This window comes from Bos javanicus, chromosome 15 (genome assembly GCF_032452875.1).
Source record: "Bos javanicus breed banteng chromosome 15, ARS-OSU_banteng_1.0, whole genome shotgun sequence".
NCBI classification, from domain to species: domain Eukaryota; kingdom Metazoa; phylum Chordata; class Mammalia; order Artiodactyla; family Bovidae; genus Bos; species Bos javanicus.
Genome location: NC_083882.1, coordinates 17,544,080 through 17,568,146, shown reverse-complemented (window position 1 = coordinate 17,568,146; position 24,067 = coordinate 17,544,080). Strand labels below are relative to the sequence as shown.

Sequence of the window (24,067 nt, the reverse complement as noted above, 5' to 3'; positions counted from 1 at the left end):
GAAGCAGAGATGGTTGTTTATCAGCTGTGGAATATCCAAAAGTAGGTTCTGATTGGGAATCCATTCTATTTTAAAATACTAAAAATCTAACTTTAAAGCCTTCATAGACTTTATTTTTTCTTAATGATTTCCTTTGCATTTCCAGCTGAATCTCTTCAGGCAGTTACTGGGGAACAAATGAATTAGCTTATCAAACAGGTCTTTAGTCTTTTGAATGTTTCTGTGTCATAAGTAAGGAAATAGAGTGCACTCTTTTAAGATGTAGAAGAAACACTATTCAGTCGACCTAAGAAAGAATTGGAAAATTTTATTCAAGCTGAATTTGAGAAATAAAACCTGGGAAGTGTATCTCAGAAAGCTCTGAGAACTATTCTACTTGTTATAAGTCAAGGCATAGTTTATAGTTCTTTGAGACAGAAGGCTGTACATCAAATGACATATTATTAGTGACAGTTTACATAATCCAGGTCTAAGTGTCATCGTGGTGGGTTATGTGATCCTTTATAAGACCAAGAAGGAATGTTATCTTTTAAGGAGTTGTCTTTTTGATGTTAGGCCAATGGTGCTCTTAATGACTGAGCAGGTATTCCTGCTGATGAAAGAGATTTGGTTGATGCACAGTGGGGGAGAGAGGAGACCAAAGGGCAGAGAAGAATTCTTTTGTTTAGATTTTTCTTATCTTGCCATATCTGTGAATTTTATTTCACAAAGTCAAAGGAAATTATATTCTTTTTATAATTTCATTTATGTTCTTATTTTTGCTTTGCTAGGTCTTCATTACCATGCATGAAGCCTTCTCTAGTTGCGGTGAGCAAGGGCTACTCTCTAGCTGCTGTGTGCGGGTTTCTCATTTTGGTTGCTCTCTTGTGGAGCACAGGCTCTAGGACACAAGGGCTTCAGAAATTGAGGAGCTTGCGCTCAGTAATTGCGGCTCACAGGGTCTAGAGCGTGGGTTCAGTAGTTGTGGCACATGGGCTTAGTCGCCCTGCGGCATGTGGGATCTTCCTGGATCACGGATGGAACCAGTGTCCTCTGCAGTGCAAGGCAGACTTTTAACCCAACTAGACCACCAAGGAAGCCTGAAGCTTTGTTCCTAATTTAACCAATGGCAATATAAAATCTGACAAAAGCAGCACGAAGATGATTTTATTAATCCATAGATTCAGTTTTTTCATGATGTAAAGTTAGATAAAAAGACTGCCCAAGTTATCTTAACAATAATAGAAATGACTGCTTTGGTTGCTACCAAACCAAACCAACTAACCAACCAACCAAACAAACCAAAACTGGTTTGAAGCTTTGGGAAACCTAGAGTAAACTCTCAAGTGTCCAGGCTCAAAAACTCTTGTTTGCTACTACCGTGTATATAAAGGCCACATTTACACACTCCACACTCCAATTACATAATCATTTTGGCTTAAGCTTACCATTTAATGAAACATATCACTACATGCCCTGAAAGTGTTAATAATACTCAAGATGAACAATTTCTCTCAGGGACAAATTTGTTATATGCTTGGATAGTTTTTCATTTCTTTTTAATCATATTTAAAATATTTAATAATTAGCTAATTATTAAATTAGCTACATTGTTCATTTTAAAAATTTTAATTTAAGTAAGGTTTAAATTAAATATTAAATTATATAATTCTAATGTAAAATCGAGTATTTTTGATTTATAAGAACCTTAGTCAAAATGTTTTGCCTGGAGCTAATATCTTTACTACATTGGCATTATTATCCCTATGCTACATAATGATGTGTAAGAAAATAGGTCAGTTACTTATATGTATAGGGAGATAGGCAGATAAATAGATAAAGATATCTGGCTAAGGTTATAAAGATATTTGGCAATCTGGTATAAGAACTCAAAAATTTTAGCTCCTCTATAATATAATGATTTGGCCCAATTTGAGACTTTGTGGATTCAGTTAGATAACATTTCCCCTTTTCTTCAACACACACACACAAACACACACACACCAACACACACACACCCTGACACAGCATGATTATGGAAAGAATACCAACCAAGATATAAGAATTACACTTCGATGCTTGCTTCTGCTCATGTGTGATTCTGCTAAGTATCAGCTTTATGGGGCCCTGCCTTCCCATTTGTTTCTTTTGATTCCTTAATTCGATTCTAAATCTTAGAACACATCATACGCTTTGACCAAACATGAGTGCTATCCCAACATTAGTATTACAAAGGGTATCCACTGAAAGTTAAATCACATTTTATATTTTAGCCGTTTAACTTTACAAGTAGCCACAAATAACCGTACTTTAAACTACTGTTAAGTATTCACTATGTGAGTTTATGCTACTTTGAACTGATGAAAATTATAAGATTTTAAATTGTAACAATAAAAATAGACTACTTCACATTAGGGGTGACAGTATTGTCTTATCTGGCCAGTTATAGTTTGAACTTATTCAAGTAAAATTAACCCAAGGATATCAGGAAAACATTGACAATATATTCAAAAAATTATAGCGATGGTATAATTTATAGTCTCTACAGGCACTATAAAAATACTTACATTAACCTAGAAAGGTACTAGTATTTAAACATTCAAAGAGGCACAAAAACCACATTCAAACATGACTTTTGATTGAATTAAGTCTCGTCGGATTTTCTTGCCTATCATTTCCACTTTAGAGGAGTGGAGTTTCAGGGTAACAGTCTACAGAAATACATCAAACCAAGAACTGCACCAGGTCCATGAAAGCATATACCTTCTTTGCTCCTTCTGTGTGGGAGGGAAGGAAAAGAACATGGGAAAAATTCTCATCCATTGTACAAATTCTCATTCATTGTAAGTATAATAGTATGCCCATCAGCAGTTGATATTGATCTCACATTTGTATAATTCTTTCTGCACTTACAAAGCTTTTCTAAATGATTCACTGGATTCCCAAAATAATTCCATGAAATACAATTAATGAAGTCATTAGCCTTGTTTTACAGATGAGAAAACTAACACAAGTTAAGTTACTTACTCATGTATGAATACTGGAAAGCAAAGGCAAGCTTAGAACCAGGTTTTCTGATTTCTCATTAAGTATTCTTTCTACTATACAAATTTGGTTTTCAAACAAATGAAGCAACTATAGTTAAGCAGTAAAGACCTTATGATTCCAAAAAGCAGTTTCTTTGTGATCAAGAATGGTTTACAGAACAGAATAGAAATGTATATTATAAAATATTTGACACTGTCATAAAAATGTCCCTTCCAGGAGGGGAATTTAATTAACAAGTTAAAAATTAGGAAACTCAAACATTATCTTATAGCCTTAACTCATTATTTTATTTTTATTTTTACTGATGATATTTTAAAATAAAATTTGAATGCTATTTCAAACATCTAGCCAATTTTTCTTGCCCAGAAAAATATTTTCTACACTTTCCTTGTATTGAAAATGGGGAAATTTGGAAATTCACTTGAACATAAAAAGCAATTATTAAAAATATTCTACACTTACCTATATTGATAATTTTGACAATACTCAAGGTAGACTGGATTTACTTTCTTTGAAAATGTCATCAGTATATGAATTCATTTTTCTTATTTTATTAAGGACAGTATACTATAAAAACAAAACATTTGCTGATAGTGATCCTTCATTTTGATTTTTACAAATATTTATAATAAAATATTTTGCTGAGATCCTTAGATGTCTCTATAAAACATAAAATTTTCAGGAGCAATAAATCAGAGAACAAAAATTAATATAAAATTTATCTTTTCATGTTCAGGCAAAATTAAGGGAGAATATTTCAGAGAATGGTTACAAACCTGCCACCTTAAGCAAGAAATTGTTATTTTAGGCCTAGTTAATAACTCTGAGATTGTTTACTTTGTAAATGAACAGTGCACTTTTAAATCCACTTTACTATTTAATATTAATTAATGCTAGAGAATGTAATTCCTGATAAAATCTTTCCAATAGATTATATGTGTGCATAAAACATCCATTTCAAACTATCAAGAAAGACGAGTAATATTGACATATTTGGATATTATGGTCAGTTATATGCTAACAAAATGAGAATGAAGGCAATTATGTAGACACTCCAGTTTCCAGAAAATGTTGTCTGCTTTGCTTGATAATTTAGCAAAATACCAATCTGGTCGTTTAACAAGTTAGCATATTGCTCTGAATTAAATACCTTACAAAACAGCGTTAGCGTGGGTTTATAACTTTTTAAAATGCTTTCATCATATCATTCTGTTGTTAATGTTGGTATTTATTCTGAAATGACACCCAATCTGTTCTTAATTCTTTGGCATGTTTGAAGTCAGCAGAAGCACTCTTTCCTGGGCTTTACTGCTTCCTCAGAAGAATGCACAGTATTTGGAACAAAACCACTTTTAACCCCTTCCCAGCCATCCTGAATACAAATCTCTCCCCTTTTAATAAGTTCATATATGTCTCTTGTCAAGATAGTGAAGGATTCCTCAACATTCGTAGCATCTTTTGCTGAGGTTTCTATATACTTCATACCACAGTCTGCTGACAGTTTTTCAGCTTCTTCCCGTGTAACTTGACGTTGTGAAGCTAAATCACATTTATGTCCCACTAGCAGAAATACAATCTGAAATGGCTGTACGTGCATTTTTGCTTCTTCCAGCCAATCTTTCACGTGTTCAAAAGACCGTCGGTTAGTAATGTCAAATACTAAAAATCCACCAACCGAGTTGCGGTAGTAAGATCGAGTTATTGATCTGAAAAATAAAGAGAAAAAAAAGGTTGTAAGAGGACAACTTGTTCTATTTCAAACAATGTAGCACCATAACAAAATCTGAAGATACTTTAAATGTGAGTTAACTAGAGTTTATAAATCAAATATGAAGTGTCTCAAGTGAACAAAAAAATTCTATGAAACTAATATGCAAGCTAGTTTCATCCACTGACAATATTAAAGTAGATATTTTTAGATAGACAAATAAGCACTTATATGTCATCTCACACTCAGGATTACTTATTTTTAAATATCCGATAGGATAATTATCACATTACTGTGATTAAAAGTATGTACACAGAAAGTTTTGGTTCAGAGCAGAAGTTACAATGATCTTAAGACTCTTTTCCTATCATTTAGGTCAACAAGCTACTCCTTATGTCAGTTAAGGAAGAAGAAACGAGGGCAAACTCGTCACTTCAGTTAGAGGTTTAGTCCTGGGTTAGCTATACCTGTTCAAGAAGCAGGAAATTGTTCAGACACAGGATATGAATCTGAGATGCATGTACTAATGATTGTTGGCCTCTACGGATCTAGTCTCTGCTCTCCTGGCCTCAGAAAGCCAACCTTTACAGAAGCTTTCTCAAACCCCTCTGGCCTCTGGCCTGCAGTGGGGTTCAGCTAGCAGGAGGGGGGTCGGCTAGAGACTGGAGGAAAGGGAGGACAGGGTGTTTACCCCTCCCTTTTTCTCTGCCAGGCTGTGATTTCGTAGTGGTTGTTTTCTTCTGCTTCTTGCTGAGGTTGCTGTTGGGTAGTCCCTCTCCCACGGCTCTGCCTCTCAGCAGGTTCTGGCAGTCTCATTCCCTTTCCCTGCCCCTTCTGGCCACGGCATTATAGCTTCCCACTGAATGCTTCACCATTCTTTGTTGGTGCCCTTGACATGGCCCACATTTCTGGAAATAGTCATCTTCATTAAACTCTTTGCAGTTAACCTTTCAAGCGTGCCATTTGTTTCCTGACTAAATCAAGAGGCAAGATGGCAAGGCCATACTATTTTATATTTTTTGCCTTTATGTATGTTGTTTTCTCTACCTAGAATGTCTTCTACATTTTTCTTTGCCTAGCAAACTCCCATTTCTTCTTTAGAGCGTCAGTTAAAAAATCCTATCATATAAAAAGCCTTCCTTGTCACTGTCTTCTCCTCCTCTACCTCTCTTAGGTATTTCTCTAATAACTCCATCGAACCTTTGGCATACTGCCATTATTTATCAATTTTCATAATGTATTGATTGGATTTGTTGGTATTTCTTCTACTTAATGAAGACATAACAACAAATATGTTCCTTCTTGAGGGCTAAACATATTCCATCTATGTATCTAACAATTGCCTGACAAGTGATGGATGTACTTTAATATTTGTTATATTGGATTAATTAATCTTATTGGAGAGGGAACATGTTAAATGTTGTATGAGCCACAGATCACATAAGTGTCTCAGCTTCCAAATTGTCAGTGATTTTTTTTTTTTTTTTTTTTTCGGTCAAGCCATGTGGCTTGCAGAATCTTAGTTCCCTGGTGGTGGTGGTGGTTTAGTCGTTAAGTTGTGTCTGACATTGCAACCCCGCGGACTGTGGCCTGGCCAGGCTCCTCTGTCCTTGGGATTTCCCAGGCAAGAATACTGGAGTGGGTTGCCAGTTCCTTCTCCAGGGGATCTTCCCAATCCAGGGACTGAGCCTGCATCTCCTGCTTGGCAGGTAGATTCTTTACCATTGAGCCACCTGGAAAGTCCTTAGTTCCCTGACCAGGGATCAAACCTGGGACTCCTGTAGTGGAAGCATGGAGTCCTAAACACTGCACTGTTAGGGAATTACCCAAGTTGTCAGTGATCTTAAGCATTTAGATCATCCTTAAGCAAGTGTTCCTGTTACTTGCCTGAGGCACCAAAGATATTTGTGAAGTGTCAGTTGCTTTACATACCTTCTTTATCCTTATTGCTGAAATCACAGCTCAGTTCAGTGTCTGGATACCACAAGTACAATTTGTTGAAGAAAGATTACCTCCCTTCTGCATATCTCCTGCCTGCCCTTCTCCTTGGAATTCCTAATAGAGAGGCTCTTAAGTGACTGCTTAAAAAAACCTCTTTCAAGGACTGCTGTACCATACAGTTGGAGACAGTAAGAAAAAACTCCCCCTATGATTGTGTGAGTGCTAAGTTGCTTCAGTCATGTCCAGCTCTTTGTAACCCTATGGACTGCAGTCCACCTGGCTGCTCTGTCCATTGGATTCTCCAGGCAAGAATACTGGGGTAGGTTGCCATACCCTTCTCCAGGGGATCTTCCAGACCCAAGGACTGAACCTGCAACTTCTGCATTTGTAGGGGAGCTCTTTACCACTAGCGCAACCTGGGAAGCACACTCCTATTACCACTGGCAGGCTATAAATAATGCAGTTCATTTAAGTTGTTGCTGTTCTTTTTTAATTTTGCGGGATAACGAATTTGTTATTGTTTTACTGCTCATCTATATATGCTGGAATTTAGGCAGATGTGCAGGGGAGAAGGCAATGGCACCCCACTCCAGTACTCTTGCCTGGGAAATCCCATGGATGGAGGAGCCTGGTAGGCTACGGTCCATGGGTCGCTAAGAGTCCGACATGACTGAGCGACTTCACTTTCACTTTTCACTTTCATGCATTGGAGAAGGAAATGGCAATCTACTCCAGTGTTCTTGCCTGGAGAATCCCAGGGACGGGGGAGCCTGGTGGGCTGCCGTCTATGGGGTCGCACAGAGTCAGACACAACTGAAGCAACTTAGCAGCAGCAGCAGCAGCAGGGCTCCCCAGGTGGCGCTAGTGGTAAAGAACCCACCTACCATTGCAGGATACCTAAGAGACAGGGGTTTGATCTCTGGGTCTGGAAGATCTCCTGGAGGAGGGAATGGCTATCTACTCCAGTATTCTTGCCTGGAGAATCCCATGGACAGTGGAGCCTGGCAGGTCAAGGTCCACAGGGTCTCAAAGAGTCGAACACAACTGAAGCGACTTAGCACATAGTGTCTTCAGTTCAGTCGCTCAGTCGTGTCCGACTCTTTGCGACCCCATGAATCACAGCACACCAGGCCTCCCTGTCCATCACCAACTCCCGGAGTTCACTGAGACTCACGTCCATCGAGTCGGTGATGCCATCCAGCCATCTCATCTTCTGTCGTCCCCTTTTCCTCCTGCTCCCAATCCCTCCCAGGATCAGAGTCTTAGGGAAACCTAAATAAGGCTGACATTAGACTGAAAGCTTTCACTTACTCAGAACCAAGTCTGTATTACTCCCCCTTCTCCAATTAATTTACTACCAGTATAATTTAAAATAATATGCCTTAAAAATTTTTTTTATTTTTGTTATTTACTTTTAACTCTGCTGGGTTTTTGTTCCTGCACGTGGCTTTCTCTAGTTGCAGCAAGTGGGGATGGGAGCGGTGCATGGGCTCCTTGTTGTGGGGCTTTATCTTGTTGCTGAGCATGGACTCTAGGGTACAAGGGCTTCAGTAGTTGAGGCATGGGAGTTCAGAAGCTGCAGCTCTTGAGCTCCAGAGCACAGGCTCAATAGTTGTGGCACGTAGGCTTAGTTGCTTTACAGCATGTGAGATCTTCCTGGGTCAGGGATCGAACCCATGTCTCCTGTATGAGCAGGTGGATTCTTTATCTTTGAGCCACCAGGGAAGCCCAAACCAACATGCTTTTGTGGTTAAAAACTCAAACACTGTTCAGGATTGGGGGACACATGTGCACCCGTGGCTGACTCATGTCAATGTATGGCAAAAACCACCACAATATTGTAAAGTAATTAGCCTCCAATTAAAACAAATTAATTAATTAAAAAAACTTAACACTGAAATGCTTGTCTATTGGGCAGAGGCATGTCTTACACTGTAGGAAATGCTATATATTCTAGCACTCTGTATTTAATTTTGAAAACATATTTGGAATACAGTTGGCAAAATATTCTATAGAATAAAATAATAGCAAAATATATGTAACATATTCTATAAAACAGCCCTTATTAATAATTAGTTGAAATAAAAGGCCTCAATAGGACATCTGCCTTTTTTCAATATAATAACTTGATCTCCAGTTTGTATCCAGATATTAGATTTAGAATTTTGATATAGTTAGGCTTCAAATTCAGAATTAGTTGTCCTAAGAAGTAGGGTTTTCCCTAAAATAATTGGGTATCCCTGCTGTCAATTATTTAGGGGAAGAGACAGGCCTCAAGATTGAAAAATAGAACTTGAGAGTCAGGTCTTACAGAGATGATGAGGGGGCATCTATCTTTCTCTGGAAGTTCCTCTCTTGGGTTGAGACACCTAGGTCTTCAGAATGTCTTAAAGGTGTTTTAAGGAGGCAGGGAATAAACCCTAAAAGAACTAGGTAGATAGGTCTTCCTGTAAAGAATCCAAGACTTGTAAAGAATGAAGAGTAACAATTTTTTTTAAGCAACAACATCTTTTGCATGTTATTTTATATCTATTTCCTTCTGGGCTTTGAAAGTCTCATTGAATGAATAAATGATTTAAAGAAAGCCTGGGAAAAGTTCCACTGGACAATTACAGGCATGACATTTTAGAATACAGACATGCCCTTTTTGTCAAGAGCTATTATGCTTTTGAGAAATAGTTCTTGGCTTAAAACCTGGCTTTGATAGAGATTAACAAACAACAGGTGTCTGTGCAATCTGAGTGCTCATCAAGAGCTAGGTGTTCTGATTCATAGGCAGGAACTATGTCATCAAACAGAAGTCATATATACAGGCAGGAATAGGGGTGGAACCTGAGGAGAGCTGGAGCAACACGGCTTACACATCTAGCATGTCTACTTCTGCAACACCCTCTCAACCTACAGCCTTATGTGGATTTCCCCTATAATCAAAGAGGAAAAAAATTCAAGTCTGCCTTACAGTTGGCCCCATGGACTGCAGCCCACCAGGCTCCTCCATCCATGCATTTTCCAGGCAAGAGTACTGGAGTGGGGCGCCATTGCCTTCTCTGAAATAATATCTTGGTATCGGTCAATTCCACTCAATAGTGGAAAGGAGAAATCCTTCCATTTCTTCCAAAGGAGAAATCCTCCATAATGAGGAACTTTCACCAGAGGAAGAGATGGAGAAATGTATGTTAAGGACCTACATCAATTCATGAGCAGAGGCTAAGGGTTAGGTATGTTGGAAAAAACAAAATCAGAAGATTGATAATAAGGATATTTGGGATGTGTGGATGGGTCTTGAGTATGCAAATACTGTATCCAATGAAAATATTTACCAAAAGCCTCCTCTGTGAAGGAGTTCTTAATAATCGGCTAAACAAAATGTCCTGTCCTACACTCATCAGTCAGTATTTTTATCCTGTTTTGGACTCAAAGTGATCATGGTAGCAAGCTGACTGGGCTCAGCATAGACTTTCTCGTATCTCAAGTTTAACAGCTTAATACTCAATTTTCTAGCAGTTAATGATATCTTGAATATGGTACCTTACCTGGGAAAACCATCACAAAGGGGACACTGATATGTTCTCACTGTAAAAGACATTTAATGTGGACTCAAGCCATGCTAGCACCACCATCCATGAATTTATGGAATGCCTTATACAGAGTCATGATATCCCACACTTTGCTACAGACCAAAAGGTTTCAGTTAACGGGAAGAAATGGGCTGATTCCGTAAGATTCAATGAGCTTATGTCACAATCGCCTAGAGGCATACACCTATAAAACTGTGGAATGGGTTATTAAGATCCAGTTATGTTAACAGATACACACACACACATATGTATAATAGATAAACAAAAAGTTTATCTATTTGTTTAGATAAACTTCCCTGGTGGCACAGTGGATAAGAATCTGCCTGCTAATGCAGGGGACATGGGTTCGATCCCTGGTCCAGGAAGATTCCACATGCCGAGGAGCAACCAAGCCCATGTGCCACAACTACTGAGCCCACGTGCTACAACTACTGAAGCCCAGGTACCTAGAGCCTATGCTCGGCAACAGGAGAAGCCACTGCAATGAGGAGCCTGTGTGCTGCAACAAAGAGTAGCCCCTGCTTGCCAGGACTAGAGAAAGCCTGGGCAAAGCAACAAAGGCCCAGCACAGCCAAAAATAAATAAAATATTCAATACACATTACAATAACCTAAGTGGAAAAGAATCTGAAAAAGAACACACACACAACTCCTCCCCCCTACCACACACACACACATATAAAAAACTCAATCAACTTGCTGTACACCTGAAACTAACACAACACTGTAAACCAACTATACTTCAATTAAAAAAAAGATTTGGTTATGCTTATGCCCAGGAGTTGACACCCTGTAAAATCTTAGCATGATCCTTCAGGATGTATATGTTCTAAGCTAGTGAGGAATATAGTAGGTAGTGATTTTTTCCCCATAAAAAGATGTTGTGGTATGGGAAACAAAGGGTAAAAGTGGGGTGATGGTACCTTTCACAATTACACTTAATGAGTCACTAACATTTTTTGTTGCTTCTAATCTCTGTGACTCTGAACTCTGCTGATATAAAGGTTTTAGCATCCAAGGGAGAAACGCTTTCACTAGAGAACCTCGTGACACTTCTATTGAATTTGTAGCTGAGACTGCCAACTGTCCATTCAGGGTTTCTTATGGTAATGGGTGAAAAGGCAAAAGAAGGGGCAACTATCATGGGGACCACACTGGCCTCTTATGGTTCTCGCCCTGGGATCTTTGGGTTCATTCCAAGCCTGGTCCCCCGCTATCCTGTCAAGGCTCTGTGACCCAGACATGCTTCCAGTAGCTTTTGTTTTTTATTAAAGTCCTCAAATTGATTTGCTGCTGGCAACCAAAGATCTGATTGACAGAGGCTACAGATATTTTGTAGGAAAGAATGATGGAAAACAAAGTTACAAACATAAACTTTCAACACAGTTTTAGGAAGCCAAAATTCATTCATTAAAAAAAAATTGTGGTAAAAAACACTTAAGATTTACTCTCTTAACAACTTTAAAGTATACAGTATTGTTAACTATAAGCACAATGTTGTACAACAGATTCTCTAGAACTTTTTCATCCTGCATGACTGATACTTCCATTCTCATTGAATAGTAACTTCTTATTTCCTACCCTCTCCCACATGCCCAGCCCCTAACAACCACCATTCTGCTTTCTGCATTTGTGAGTCTGACTTCTGCAAATACCTCATATAAGTGGAATCATGCAATATTTGTCCCTCTGTGACTGGCTTATTTTGCTGCAGGAAAATGGGGAACAAGAGGACAGTCATGTCCCAGGTCTCAGGTGAGTCCCTGAGACAGGCCACCAAGTAAGTGTCCTTGGCAGGGAAGAATTCAAGAGTAAGCCATAGTAAAGTGAAAATAAGTTTATTCTGGGAGATACACACTACAGAGACGAAGTGTGGGCCATCTAAAAAGTCAAGAGGCCCTGATAAATGGGAAGTTTTTATGGGCTGAGTAACTACCTATACTAACAAGTAGGAGGATTATTCCAATTCTTTCAGGGAAGGGACAAGGATTTCCAGGAGTTGGACCACTGCCCACTTTTTGGTCTTTTATGGTCAGTTTGGGAATTTTCATGGCACCTGTGGGTATGTCATTTAGCATGCTACTATATAACAATGAGCACACAATGAGGCTTAAAGTCTCAGTTCAGTTCAGCCGTTCAGTCGTGTCCGACTCTTTGCGACCCCATGAATAGCAGCACGCCAGGCCTCCCTGTCCATCACCAACTCCCGGAGTTTATTCAAACTCATGTCCATCGAGTTGGTGATGCCATCCAGCCATCTCATCCTCTGTCATCCCCTTCTCCTCCTGCCCTCAATCCCTCCCAGCATCAGGGTCTTTTCCAATGAGTCAACTCTTCGCATGAGGTGGCCAAAGTATTGGAGTTTCAGCTTTAGCAGCAGTCCTTCCAATGAACACCCAGGACTGATCTCCTTCAGAATGGACTGGTTGGATGTCCTTGCAGTCCAAGGGACTCTCAAGAGTCTTCTCCAACACCACAGTTCAAAAGCATCAATTCTTCAGCACTCAGCTTTTTTCACAGTCCAACTCTCACATCCATACATGACCACTGGAAAAACCATAGCCTTGACTAGACGGACCTTTGTTGGCAAAGTAATGTCTCTGCTTTTCAATATACTATCTAGGTTGGTCATAACTTTCCTTCCAAGGAGTAAGCGTCTTTTAATTTCATGGCTGCAATCACCATCTGCAGTGATTTTGGAGCCCCAAAAAATAAAGCTGACACATTTTCCACTGTTTCCCCATCTATTTCCCACATAAAGTCTGACACACTTTCTACTGTTTCCCCATCTATTTCCCATGAAGTGATGGGACCAGATGCCATAATCTTCGTTTTCTGAATGTTGAGCTTTAAGCCACCTTTTTCACTCTCCTCTTTCACTTTCATCAAGAGGCTTTTTAGTTCCTCTTCACTTTCTGCCATAAGGGTGGTCTCATCTGCATATCTGAGGTTATTGATATTTCTCCCGGCAATCTTGATTCCAGCTTGTGCTTCTTCCAGCCCAGTGTTTCTCACGATGTACTCTGCATAGAAGTTAAATAAGCAGGGTGACAATATACAGCCTTGATGCACTCCTTTTCCTATTTGGAACCAGTCTGTTGTTCCATGTCCAGTTCTAACTGTTGCTTCCTGACCTGCATATAGGTTTCTCAAGAGGCAGGTCAGGTGGTCTGGTATTCCCATCTCTTTCAGAATTTTCCACAGTTTATTGTGATCCACCCAGTTGGAAGTCAAATCTTTTGCAATCTTGGCCTAGCTGGTTCTAACCAGTTTATGTCATCTCTTCAATGACTATGTCATTCTTTTAAAGATTGTGACCTGCCCATTTCTCTCCTGTCTCAATTTCACATATTAATACATAATGCTCCCAAGATTTATCCTCGTTATAGCATATGACAGGGTTTCTTTTTCTTTTTTATGGCTGAATGATTTTCAATTGTATGTATATACCACATTTTCTTTATCCATTCATCTCAAAATTTATTCCTACATGTATATTTACTTTAGAATAGAAAAGGAAAAAGTTTGTCTTGTTTATGTAAACATTTTAAACTGTTTAATCATTCTCTCTAATTTTTTTTCCTGAAATACATATAGACAAATGAACTTGAGAGCACTGGAGTTAGCTTACATTTATAGAGTTACTTAATATATGGACAATGCAACCAAGTGTGAATGAGATCTTATATGTTATTATTATGAACTTTATAGGATGTGCACTAGCCTCTTACAAAAGCAACAAAACATAGAAAACACTTGCTGACTTTACTTGGGTAAAATGAGCCAGTTGTTCCATTCTGGAAATGCCCTTCCTGTGGCTTTGCCAACTGCCAAATAGGCATTTGGAAGATGGAAGTACTTTGATGTTAAAAGGCTGTTGGCAGCAAGCAGCCTACAAATGCAATAGCTTTGGGAGTGCCTTTTTTCACCATGACATTACATTCCTATTGCCCTTCTGGGAATAGTCATTGTGTTGATGTTTTACTTACCTGCTTCATTTGTAATCCAGGCCCTTAGGACTGCTTTCAAGACACCGAAACACATCTCCCCCGCCCCCCTCCTCTTATTATTACTGACTTTAATAGTCCCTGCTCTTGCCTTCTGAAATGTGTTAAGTCGCTTCAGTTGTGTCCAACTCTTTGCAACCCCATGGACGGTAGCCCGCCAGGCTTCTCTGTCCATGGACTTCTCCAGGCAAGAATATTGGAGTGGGTTGCTGTTCCCTTTTCCAGGGGATCTTCCTGACCCAGGGATCGAACCAGGGTCTCCTGCATTACAGGAAGATTCTTTACCGTCTGAGTTATCAGGGATGACTTCTAAAACTTGGGGTTATAGGATATCTTTTTTTCATACAAATAAACATTAAAATTCTCTTTGTATAATTCCAAGGTCTTTTCATCAAAAATCAAATTTGTGGTTTGGAGGCTATATGTAATATTTACAATACCCAATGGCCACATTCTCTCTTTGGATATGGGAATTAATTCCCGTGTGACCATCTTTTTTTTTACCCCCTTTACCACAGATCATCATTTTATGATAGTGAGGCCTTCTTATCACCCTCCCCAAAGCATGCTCTATTCACCCTGTATCCTCTATTTTCCTCTGTAGTAATTAACCCATTCTAATGTCTATATAATTTTTCCAACTTATTTGGTTATAGCCTATCTCCCCTAAGTAGAAGACAAGCTACACAAGAGCAAAGATTTCTTTTTTCATTTTTTGGTGCATTGTAGCCTAGTGTCTATTGGAGAAGGAAATGGCAACCCACTCCAGTGTTCTTGCCTGGAGAATCCCAGGGACGGGGGAGTCTGGTGGGCTGCCGTCTATGGGGTCGCACAGAGTTGGACACTACTGAAGCGACTTAGCAGCAGCAGCAGCAGCAGCAGCAGCAGCATCCTAGTGTCTAAAACAAAACTGGGCATGTGTGAGGCCTATTGCGAGTTGTAAATAAATAAACAACTGAATTAGTAAGTTGAGACTCTGTAAGGCTATGCCCAGGCAGCATGCAAATAAGCAAATGGGAGAATAACAGAGGAAAATATAAAAGAGCTTATCTCTTTTAGATATTTATAGTGGGGATTCATGAAATAGGCCAAATAACAAAGAGGAGAAGAGGGCTGAATAGCAGCACACACTATAAACATATAGGTGAAATCATTCAGCTTTTCTAAAGAACTACCGTATTTAAATTGGTAGTAATTCAAATTGTCCTCTGTAGTGGATTCTAGATGGTAGACATGTCATGTGAAAATCCAAATAATTTATTTAGAAATTAATGAGAAATGTTTCTGGCTTCACCATGTGTCTGTAAGGTAATAATGAAAGATGTTTATTTTCCATTTGGTATGGTACCAGAAGGTGTAGAAAAGACAAGCACTTATTCTGACACTCTCTGGCATCCTTTTGCAGAACAAAAGTGAGATGATGATAGCGTCTCATATTTGATCTTCCGTGTAACATAATGCATTATGTGATTTAATGTAAGTAAAGAACATTTTCTCTTGGGCTATAATCCTCCTACCATTTTGTGACGTCTGCTTCCATATGACTCTCTCAATATTGCTTCATTTCATGTGGCTTTGTATATCTCTCCATATTTTATAATTTATGTTGGTGTTTATCCTTTTCTCATTTCATTCTGTATCTGAAATTATGCAGCTTTTATTTTCAAGAAATTAGAATAGGTTCTTTTCTATTCTTTTTCTAAATTCATGTTTTCATCAAAGTTAACTGTGTACTTATAGAACATCCTTATTTTTCCCATTCCCCAAACCTGCCAATATTGTATCATATCATAATTGTAGAAAGATCATTTCTTGGCATTTGGTTATTCTGACCATGTAAACTTTTCAATGCTGAGCCCTGAAATAAACTATGATTTTTTTCCCTTAGAGTTGATAACTATCTTGCATATTAATCAAGATAGACCAGGCTATGCTACAGCAAGAGATAACCCACCTCTTGATAGGAAGAAGGTTAAAAAAAAAAATCTGGGCTGTACTTTAAAACTATCACATGTGAGTTCTGGTCAAATCTATTGGCCAGAAATAGTCATACGATTCTAAGTGCAAGAGGGAAAGGAAATATATCCCTCCCATGTGTCCAGAGGAAAAGAAGCATCAGATAATGAGTGAGCCCTCTCTACCACATTTTTTCCTTCCTTTTTTTTTTTGCTAGTTTTCCATGCAGGCCTCAATAATCCAACCCCAAACTCTGCCAGTTGCCATCTTTTAGAAAGTTAATTCCAGTTAGCTCTTCTGTCAATTTCACCTTCTGGAGGATTCTCTCCTACAATTTTCTGCCCTGCTCCAGTCAGTCAGGCCTGGTTGTCCTTGGTATCTGGGGCAGAGAAAGCATCCTGGATCTCCCTTCACCATTTTCTAGGGCATTTCCTTTGCTTTTCTTTAGAAGTAAATCTCCTGTTCCTCATAGCCCACGTCTTCATTCCTAGTTTATTCTTTTACATGCATGTGTGTGCTTGTCTATGTATATATAGAGAGATACAGAGCATATCTTCAAGTGCCTTCCTAAAAAAGATGCATGAGGGAGACTTGTTCAAGATGGCAGAGTAGAAGGATGAGTGCTCACATCCTCCTGTGAGTGCACCAAAATTGCAACTAGCTGTTGACCAACCATCAACAGGAAGATTATGGAACCCACCAAAAAAGATATCCCACAACCAAAGACAAAGGAGAAGCCACAACAAGATGGTAGGAGGGGCACAATCATGATCAAATCAAATCTCATACCCACCAGTTGGGAAACCCACAAATTGGAGAACAATATTACCAAAAAAGTTCTGCCACTGTTGTGAAGGTTCTGAGCCCTATGTCAGGCTTCCCAACCTGGGTATCCAGCAAAGGGACTAGGAGTCTCCAGTGAAGCGGATTTTGAAGGCCAGCAGGATTTGATTACAGGACTCCCACAGGACGAGGGGAAACCGAGACTCCACTCTAGGAGGGCACACACACAAAAATCTTGTGTGCCCCAGGACCCAGGGGAAAGGAGCAGTGACTCCACAGGAGACTGAACCACATCTACTTGTTAGTGTTTGAGGGTCTCCTGCAAAGGGTCTCCTGCAAAGTGGCTCACTGCAGGGATGGGGGCACTGGCAGCAGTAGTCCTAGGAGGTGCCCCTTGGTGTGAGCCCTCTTGGAGGCTGCCATTAGTCCTACCATGGCAGCTTCTCAGGTGGCTCTACTGGTAAAGAGCCCACCTGCCAATGAGAGAGACATAAGAGATGTGGGTTTGATACTTGGGTTGGGAAGATCCATGGACAGAGGAGCCTGGCAGGCTACAGCCCTGCTACTGCTAAGTCACTTCAGTCGTGCCTGACTCTGTGTGACTCCATAGATGGCAGCCCACCAGGCTCCCCCATCCCTGGGATTCTCCAGGCAAGAACACTGGAGTGGGTTGCCATTTCCTTCTCCAATGCATGAAAGTGAACAGCGAAAGTGAAGTCGCTCAGTGGTGTCCAACCCTCAGTGACCCCATGGACTGCAGCATTCCAGGCTCCTCCGTCCATGGGATTTTCCAGGCAAGAGTACTGGAGTGGGGTGCCATTGCCTTCTCCGGGCTACAGCCCATGGGGTTGCAAAGAGTAGGACATAACTGAATCGACTTAGCATGAAGGCATGCATGCAGGGCCTTTAGACTCTAAGGCTGGGTAACATCAAGCCAAACTAATAAGGAGGGAGTGCAGCCCCACCCATCAGCAGATATTTGGATTAAGAGCACAGCCCTGTCCACTAGAGCAAGACCCAGTTTTTCCCACCATCAGTACCTCCCATCAGGAAGCTTGCACAAGCCTTAGCCTCATCCACCAGAGGGCAGACAGAAGAAGCAAGAAGAACCACGATCCCACAATGGTTAGAACAAAAACCACATTACAGAAAGTTAATTAGGATGAAAAAGCAGAGAGTTATGTCCTACATGAAGCAACAAAATCCCAGAAAGACAACTAAATGAAGTGGAGGTAGCAATCTTCCAGAAAAAGAATTCAGAATAATGATAGTGAAGATGATCCATGATCTCAGGAAAAGAATGCAAAGGATGCAAGAAATGTTTGCCAAAAACCCAGAAGAACTATCAAGAACAAACAGAGATGCATAATACTAGAAGGAATCAATAGCAGAATAACCGAGGCAGAGGAACAGATAAGTGACCTGGAAGACAAAAGGAAAAAATCACAGCCACAAAAAAGTATATTACAAAACAAAACAAGAGATGAAGACAGCATAAGAGACCTCTGAGACAACATTAAATGCACCAACATTCATATTTATAGGGGTCCCAGCAGGAGAAGAGAGAGAGAGAAAGGACCTGAGAAAATATTTGATGAGATAATCATCTGAAAACTCCTCCAGCATGGGAAAAGAAATAGTCAGCTAAGACCAGGAAGTGCAGAGAGTACCAGGAAAGATAGACCCAAGAAGGAACATGCTGAGACACACAGTGATCAAATTGATAAAAATTAAAGACAAAGATAAACTATTAAAAGAAATGAGGGAAAAATGACTAATAACATATAAGCCAACTCCCATAACTTTCAGCTGATTTTTCAATAGAAACCCTCTAAGCCGGAAAGGAATAGCATGATATATTTAAAGTGATGAAAGGGAAGAACCTACAATGAAGAATACACTACCCAGCAAGACTCGCCTTCAGATTTGATGGAGAAATCAAAAGCTTTCCAGACAAGCAAAAGTTAAGAGAATTCAGCACCACCAAACCAGCTTTACAATAAACGCTAAAGGCACTTCTCCAGGCAGGAAACGCAAGAGAAGGAAAAGAAAAAATAAACTCCAAACAATTAAGAAAATGGTAATAGGATCATATATATCAATAATTACCTTAAATGTAAATGGATTAAATGCACCAACCAAAAGACATAGACTGGCTGAGTGGATACAAAAACAAGACCCAATATATGCTGTCTACAAGACAACCACCTCAGACCTAGGGTCATTTACAGACTGAAAGTAAGGGGATGGAAGAAAGTATTTCATGCAAATGGAAATCAAAAGAAAGCTAGAATAGCAATACTCATATCAGACAAAATAGACTTTAAAACAAAGACTCTTATAAGAGAAAAGAAGGATACTACATAAAGATCAAGGGATCAATCCAAGAAGATACAACCATTATAAATATATATGCACCCAACACAGGAGCACTTCAATATGTAAGGCAAATACTAACAACCATAAAGGGAGAAATCAACAGTAATACAATAATAGTGGACCACTTTCATCAATGGGCACATCATCCAGACAGAAAATTAATAAGGAAACACAGACCTTATGTGGCACTTTATACCTGATGAACTTAATTGGTATTTATAGAGCATTCCATCCAAAAATAGCAGGCTATACATTTTTCTCAAGTGCACATGAAAGGTTCTCCAGGATTGACCACATGCTGGGCCACAAGGTAAGCTTTGGTTAGCTTAAGAAAACTGAAATCATATCAGGCATCTTTTCTAATCACAATGCTATGAAATTAGAAATAGAAGGACTGATGCTAAAGCTACAATACTTTAGCCACCTATAACCAAAGAATCCCACTCCTGGGCATATATCTGGAGAAAACATGGTCCAAAAGGATACATGCACCCCAATGATCACTGCAGCATTGTTTACAATAGCCAAAACATAGAAGCAATCTAAATGCCCATCAACAGAGGAACAGATAAAGATGTGGTACATATAAAAAATGGAATATTACTCAGCCATTAAAAGAATGAAATAATGCTATTTGCAGCAACATGGGTGGATCTAGAGATTGTCATACTGAGTGAAGTAAGTCAGACAGAGAAGGAGAAATATCATATGACATCCCTTAATGTAGAATCTAGAAAGAAATACTACAAATGAACTTACTTACAAAACGGAAACAGACTCACAGACTTAGAGAATGAACTATGGTTGCCAGGGGAAAGGATGAGGGGAAGGGATAGTTATGAAGTTTGGGATGGACAGGTACACACACTATATTTAAAATGGATTACCAACAGGGACATACTGTACAGTACAGGGAACTCTGCTCAGTGTTATGTGGTAGCCTGGAAAGGAGGGGAGTTTTGGGGAGAATGGATACACGTATATGTGTGGGTACATATATGTACATGTATATGTATGAGTCACTTTCCTGTTCATCTGAATCACAACATTGTTAATCGGCTGTACCCTAAAACAAAATAAAAAGCTTTAAAAAAAAGATACATGAGGAAGAAAAGATGCATGAGGTAATATTTTGAAGTTTTGCATGTTTTTATTCTGTTTTCACAGTTGAATGGTCAGACACAGAATTCTTTCAGAATTTTGAAACCTTTCCATTGCCTTCGAGGTTCAATTGTTATTTACAGGAAGTGTGAAGTCAATCTGATTCCTGATCTTTTTTATGTGACCTATTACCTATTATCCCATATCCCTTTCCTGCCCTACTCCAGAAGTTTGTAGGAACTTTTCTGTGGCCCCAGGGTTTAGAATTTCATGACAATGTCCCTTAGGATGTGTCTACTTTCATCTATTGTGCTGGACTCTTCTAATCTGAAAACTCAGGTCCCTACATCTTGGAAGTATTTTTTAAATTGCTTCATTGATCATTTCTTTTCTGTTTTTTTTTCTGTTCCATTTTTCTGGAATGCCTGTTGTGTTTTTATTGAACTTAATGGAACAGTCCTCTAACTAAAAAAAAAATATATATATATATATATATATATATTTTTTTTTTCCTATTTTCTAAGTCTTTGTCCTTTTGTCCTATTTTTTGAGAGACTTCCCCAACTTTATTTTGTGTTTTATTTTTTTCTATTGTGTTTCCAAAAGCTTTTTTTTTCTCAGAATATTCTTTTGAAAAAACAGTATCTATTCTTTTATTATTTCAATATTTTCCTATTTTCTCTCTGAGAAAATTAAAGACAGGGGTTTTTTTGGGGGGGAGGGGTTGTACTTCGGAAACATTCCCTTCTCCCTTATCAAATTTGTTTTTCTGGTTGCTTTTGGCTTCTGTTTATTTCAGTTTCTAGATTTCTATTTTGGATTTCCTAATATTTCTTGTAATCTTTCATTGAGACTAAAAGCCTAACTCATAAGATGATCAGGATGGTTCACTTAGTTGAAGAATTGCTAATGCTGGTATCGTAAGTCTTTCTTCTTGGCCTAGTCAAATTCTTCTGAAATGATTTCACCAATGTTCTGTTTGAAGGGTGAAGGTCTGATTGTCAGCATTCTGGAAGCTAAGACAGGGAAGAAGGCTAGACAGTCTTAGCATACAACATGTACACATTCACTTAAAGTCCTTACTTTTAATAAGGGATCCGAACCTCAATTATGCCTAATCATTTCAGTAAGAGATTCTATGTTTAACTTTTTCAAAGAATGAATTTCTAGTTTTTTGCCGATATGCGGGAAGAGGAAGTCAACTGTTGCATGGAATGGTGGAGGAGATGTGAGGACCCAATCTTTCTTAAACAGATTGACAATCAATGATCCTTATTCAGAAGTATCCCTAATTCAGAAGTATTTGGTGTCACCATTTACTGGGTCTTTAGACAACTCAATGATATATACTGGTTTGATTTTTCGCTTTTCCCACCCCCTAGCTTAGAAGCTAATTTTCTTTAAATTGCTAATTCATGTATCATTCCTCCATCAGATTTTTTTTTGCTGTTGTCTTGTTACCTGTTCTTGCTAGGATCTATGGTTAAAAACCAAAACTGTCACTTTGGTGAGGTTTCAGAAAAAAAGCTAAAAAAGGCATAATTATTCAATCTGCTGTCATTACTGGAAGCCACTTCTTCCAGTTTATTGTTATTGCTTCCTATTGTTATTTCTCTTACTACTGACATACCCTTCATGTCTCAGCATCAAGGACCACATTCTTTCAGATACATCCTCTGAAACAAGCCCTCACCCTACACACAGAAGACAATTTTTCCCTTTGTTCTGCCACCAGAACTTATTTTAGTACTTACCAGCCTTTATTCCAATTATTTATTATCTTCCTTTGCTATGAGTCTGTGAGAAAGATCTCTAATTGTCCCCCAGGGTCTATTCTCCCTGTCTTCTTTTAGTAATAGAACTCCATGAGTTTTTGCTTGCACACAGCAACTCATATAGAAACTATATTTCCCCAGTTTTCTTAGTTAGTTTTGGCATATAACTAAGTTTGGATCAATGGAACATGATAAATTACATGTGCAGTCTGAGGTTCATCTGCTTAAAGAAGCCATTTACCGTAGGCTGCTTCTTTCTCCTTTTTGCTTGTTAGGAATGGCAATGACTGGAAAACCCTGGAAACTGATGCTGAGGCATAGTCACCTAAATAGTCCAGAACTGCTCATGCTGGACCATTAACACAGGGGAGACAGAAACAAAATTCTGTATCATTTAAGGTACCATATTTGGCCAGTTTCTGAATTGCAATATAGTCTGTACTCTATCCAGTATAGAGACAACATGGGCCTTGAATGTGAGACTACATCTTATTTATTTTTACATCTATTTTTGTGTAGTGACTTGTACCCAGTTAATTTAAATAAATGCATAGATTTCCAAGGGTAAATCATCATCCTGATGGATTTCAGTTTCTCTCAAAAAAAATAGAAAGCTAGTTCATAGTACTTTTGAAATTTTAGGACACCATAGCCAGTATTTGCTTGTAGCTTTGCTTAATACCCTATCATTTTGCCTTTTCATACTGTTCATGAAAGAGGAGAGTGAAAAAGCTGGCTTAAAGCTCAGCATTCATAAAACTAAGATCATGGCATCTGGTCCCATCACTTCATGGGAAATAGATGGGGAAACAGTGGTAACAGTGTCAGACTTTATTTTTTTGGGCTCCAAAATCACTGCAGATGCTGATTGCAGCCATGAAATTAAAAGACGCTTACTCCTTGGAAGGAAAGTTATGACCAACCTAGATAGCATATTCAAAAGCAGAGACATTACTTTGTCAACAAAGGTTCGTCTAGTCAAGGCTATGGTTTTTCCTGTGGTCATGTATGGATGTGAGAGTTGGACCGTGAAGAAGGCTGAGCGTAGAAGAATTGATGCTTTTGAACTGTGGTGTTGGAGAAGACTCTTGAGAGTCCCTTGGACTGCAAGGAGATCCAACCAGTCCATTCTGAAGGAGATCAGCCCTGGGATTTCTTTGGAAGCAATGATGCTAAAGCTGAAACTCCAGTACTTTGGCCACCTCATGCGAAGAGTTGACTCACTGGAAAAGACTCTGATGCTGGGAGGGATTGGGGGCAGGAGGAGAAGGGAACGACAGAGGATGAGATGGCTGGATGGCATCACCAACTCGATGGACATGAGTTTGAGTAAACTCCAGGAGTTGGTGATGGACAGGGAGGCCTGGCATGCTGTGATTCATGGGGTCGCAGCGTAGGACACGACTGAGCGACTGAACTGAACTTGCTTAATACCCAGTATCTTTCCGTGTTTATCAAGGCAAAAAACTTCATATAAATTCTTCTGTTGCAGTGGTTTGGGTTCATTCCTGTTACTAAGTGTGGCAGTGCAGTCACTGAGTACTGCATGCAGGGGAAAGTTGATTGTCGTTGCAGCCACAAGTGTTTGCTGTCAGTTATCAGTACCACTTCTATTTTGTAAAGCTGTTTCTCCTTTTGTTTCTGAATATAGCTGAAAAATAATGGTTTGAGTAGACACAGTAATTAACTTGGATCTATAGAGATGGGAGTGTGGTGGGTTTGTACACAAACAAAATATTTTTCAGGGTAGAAGCTACATGGAGCTGAGGTCAACGTCACTCACTCATGACCAACTCTTGGTGACCCATGGACT

General features: G+C 39.2%; 1 protein-coding gene across 1 annotated transcript in view; it reads right to left on the bottom strand.

Annotated features, from left to right (window-relative positions):
- Positions 1–287: 287 nt before the first annotated feature.
- The window catches only part of RAB39A (RAB39A, member RAS oncogene family), a 38,298-nt gene continuing 14,518 nt past the window's right edge, over positions 288–24,067 (bottom strand). Inside the window, exon 2 of the mRNA XM_061440205.1 lies at positions 288–4,733. Within this exon, the coding sequence (XP_061296189.1) occupies positions 4,307–4,733 (427 nt within the window). The 3' untranslated portion in view covers positions 288–4,306. The remainder of the gene's footprint in view (positions 4,734–24,067) is intronic.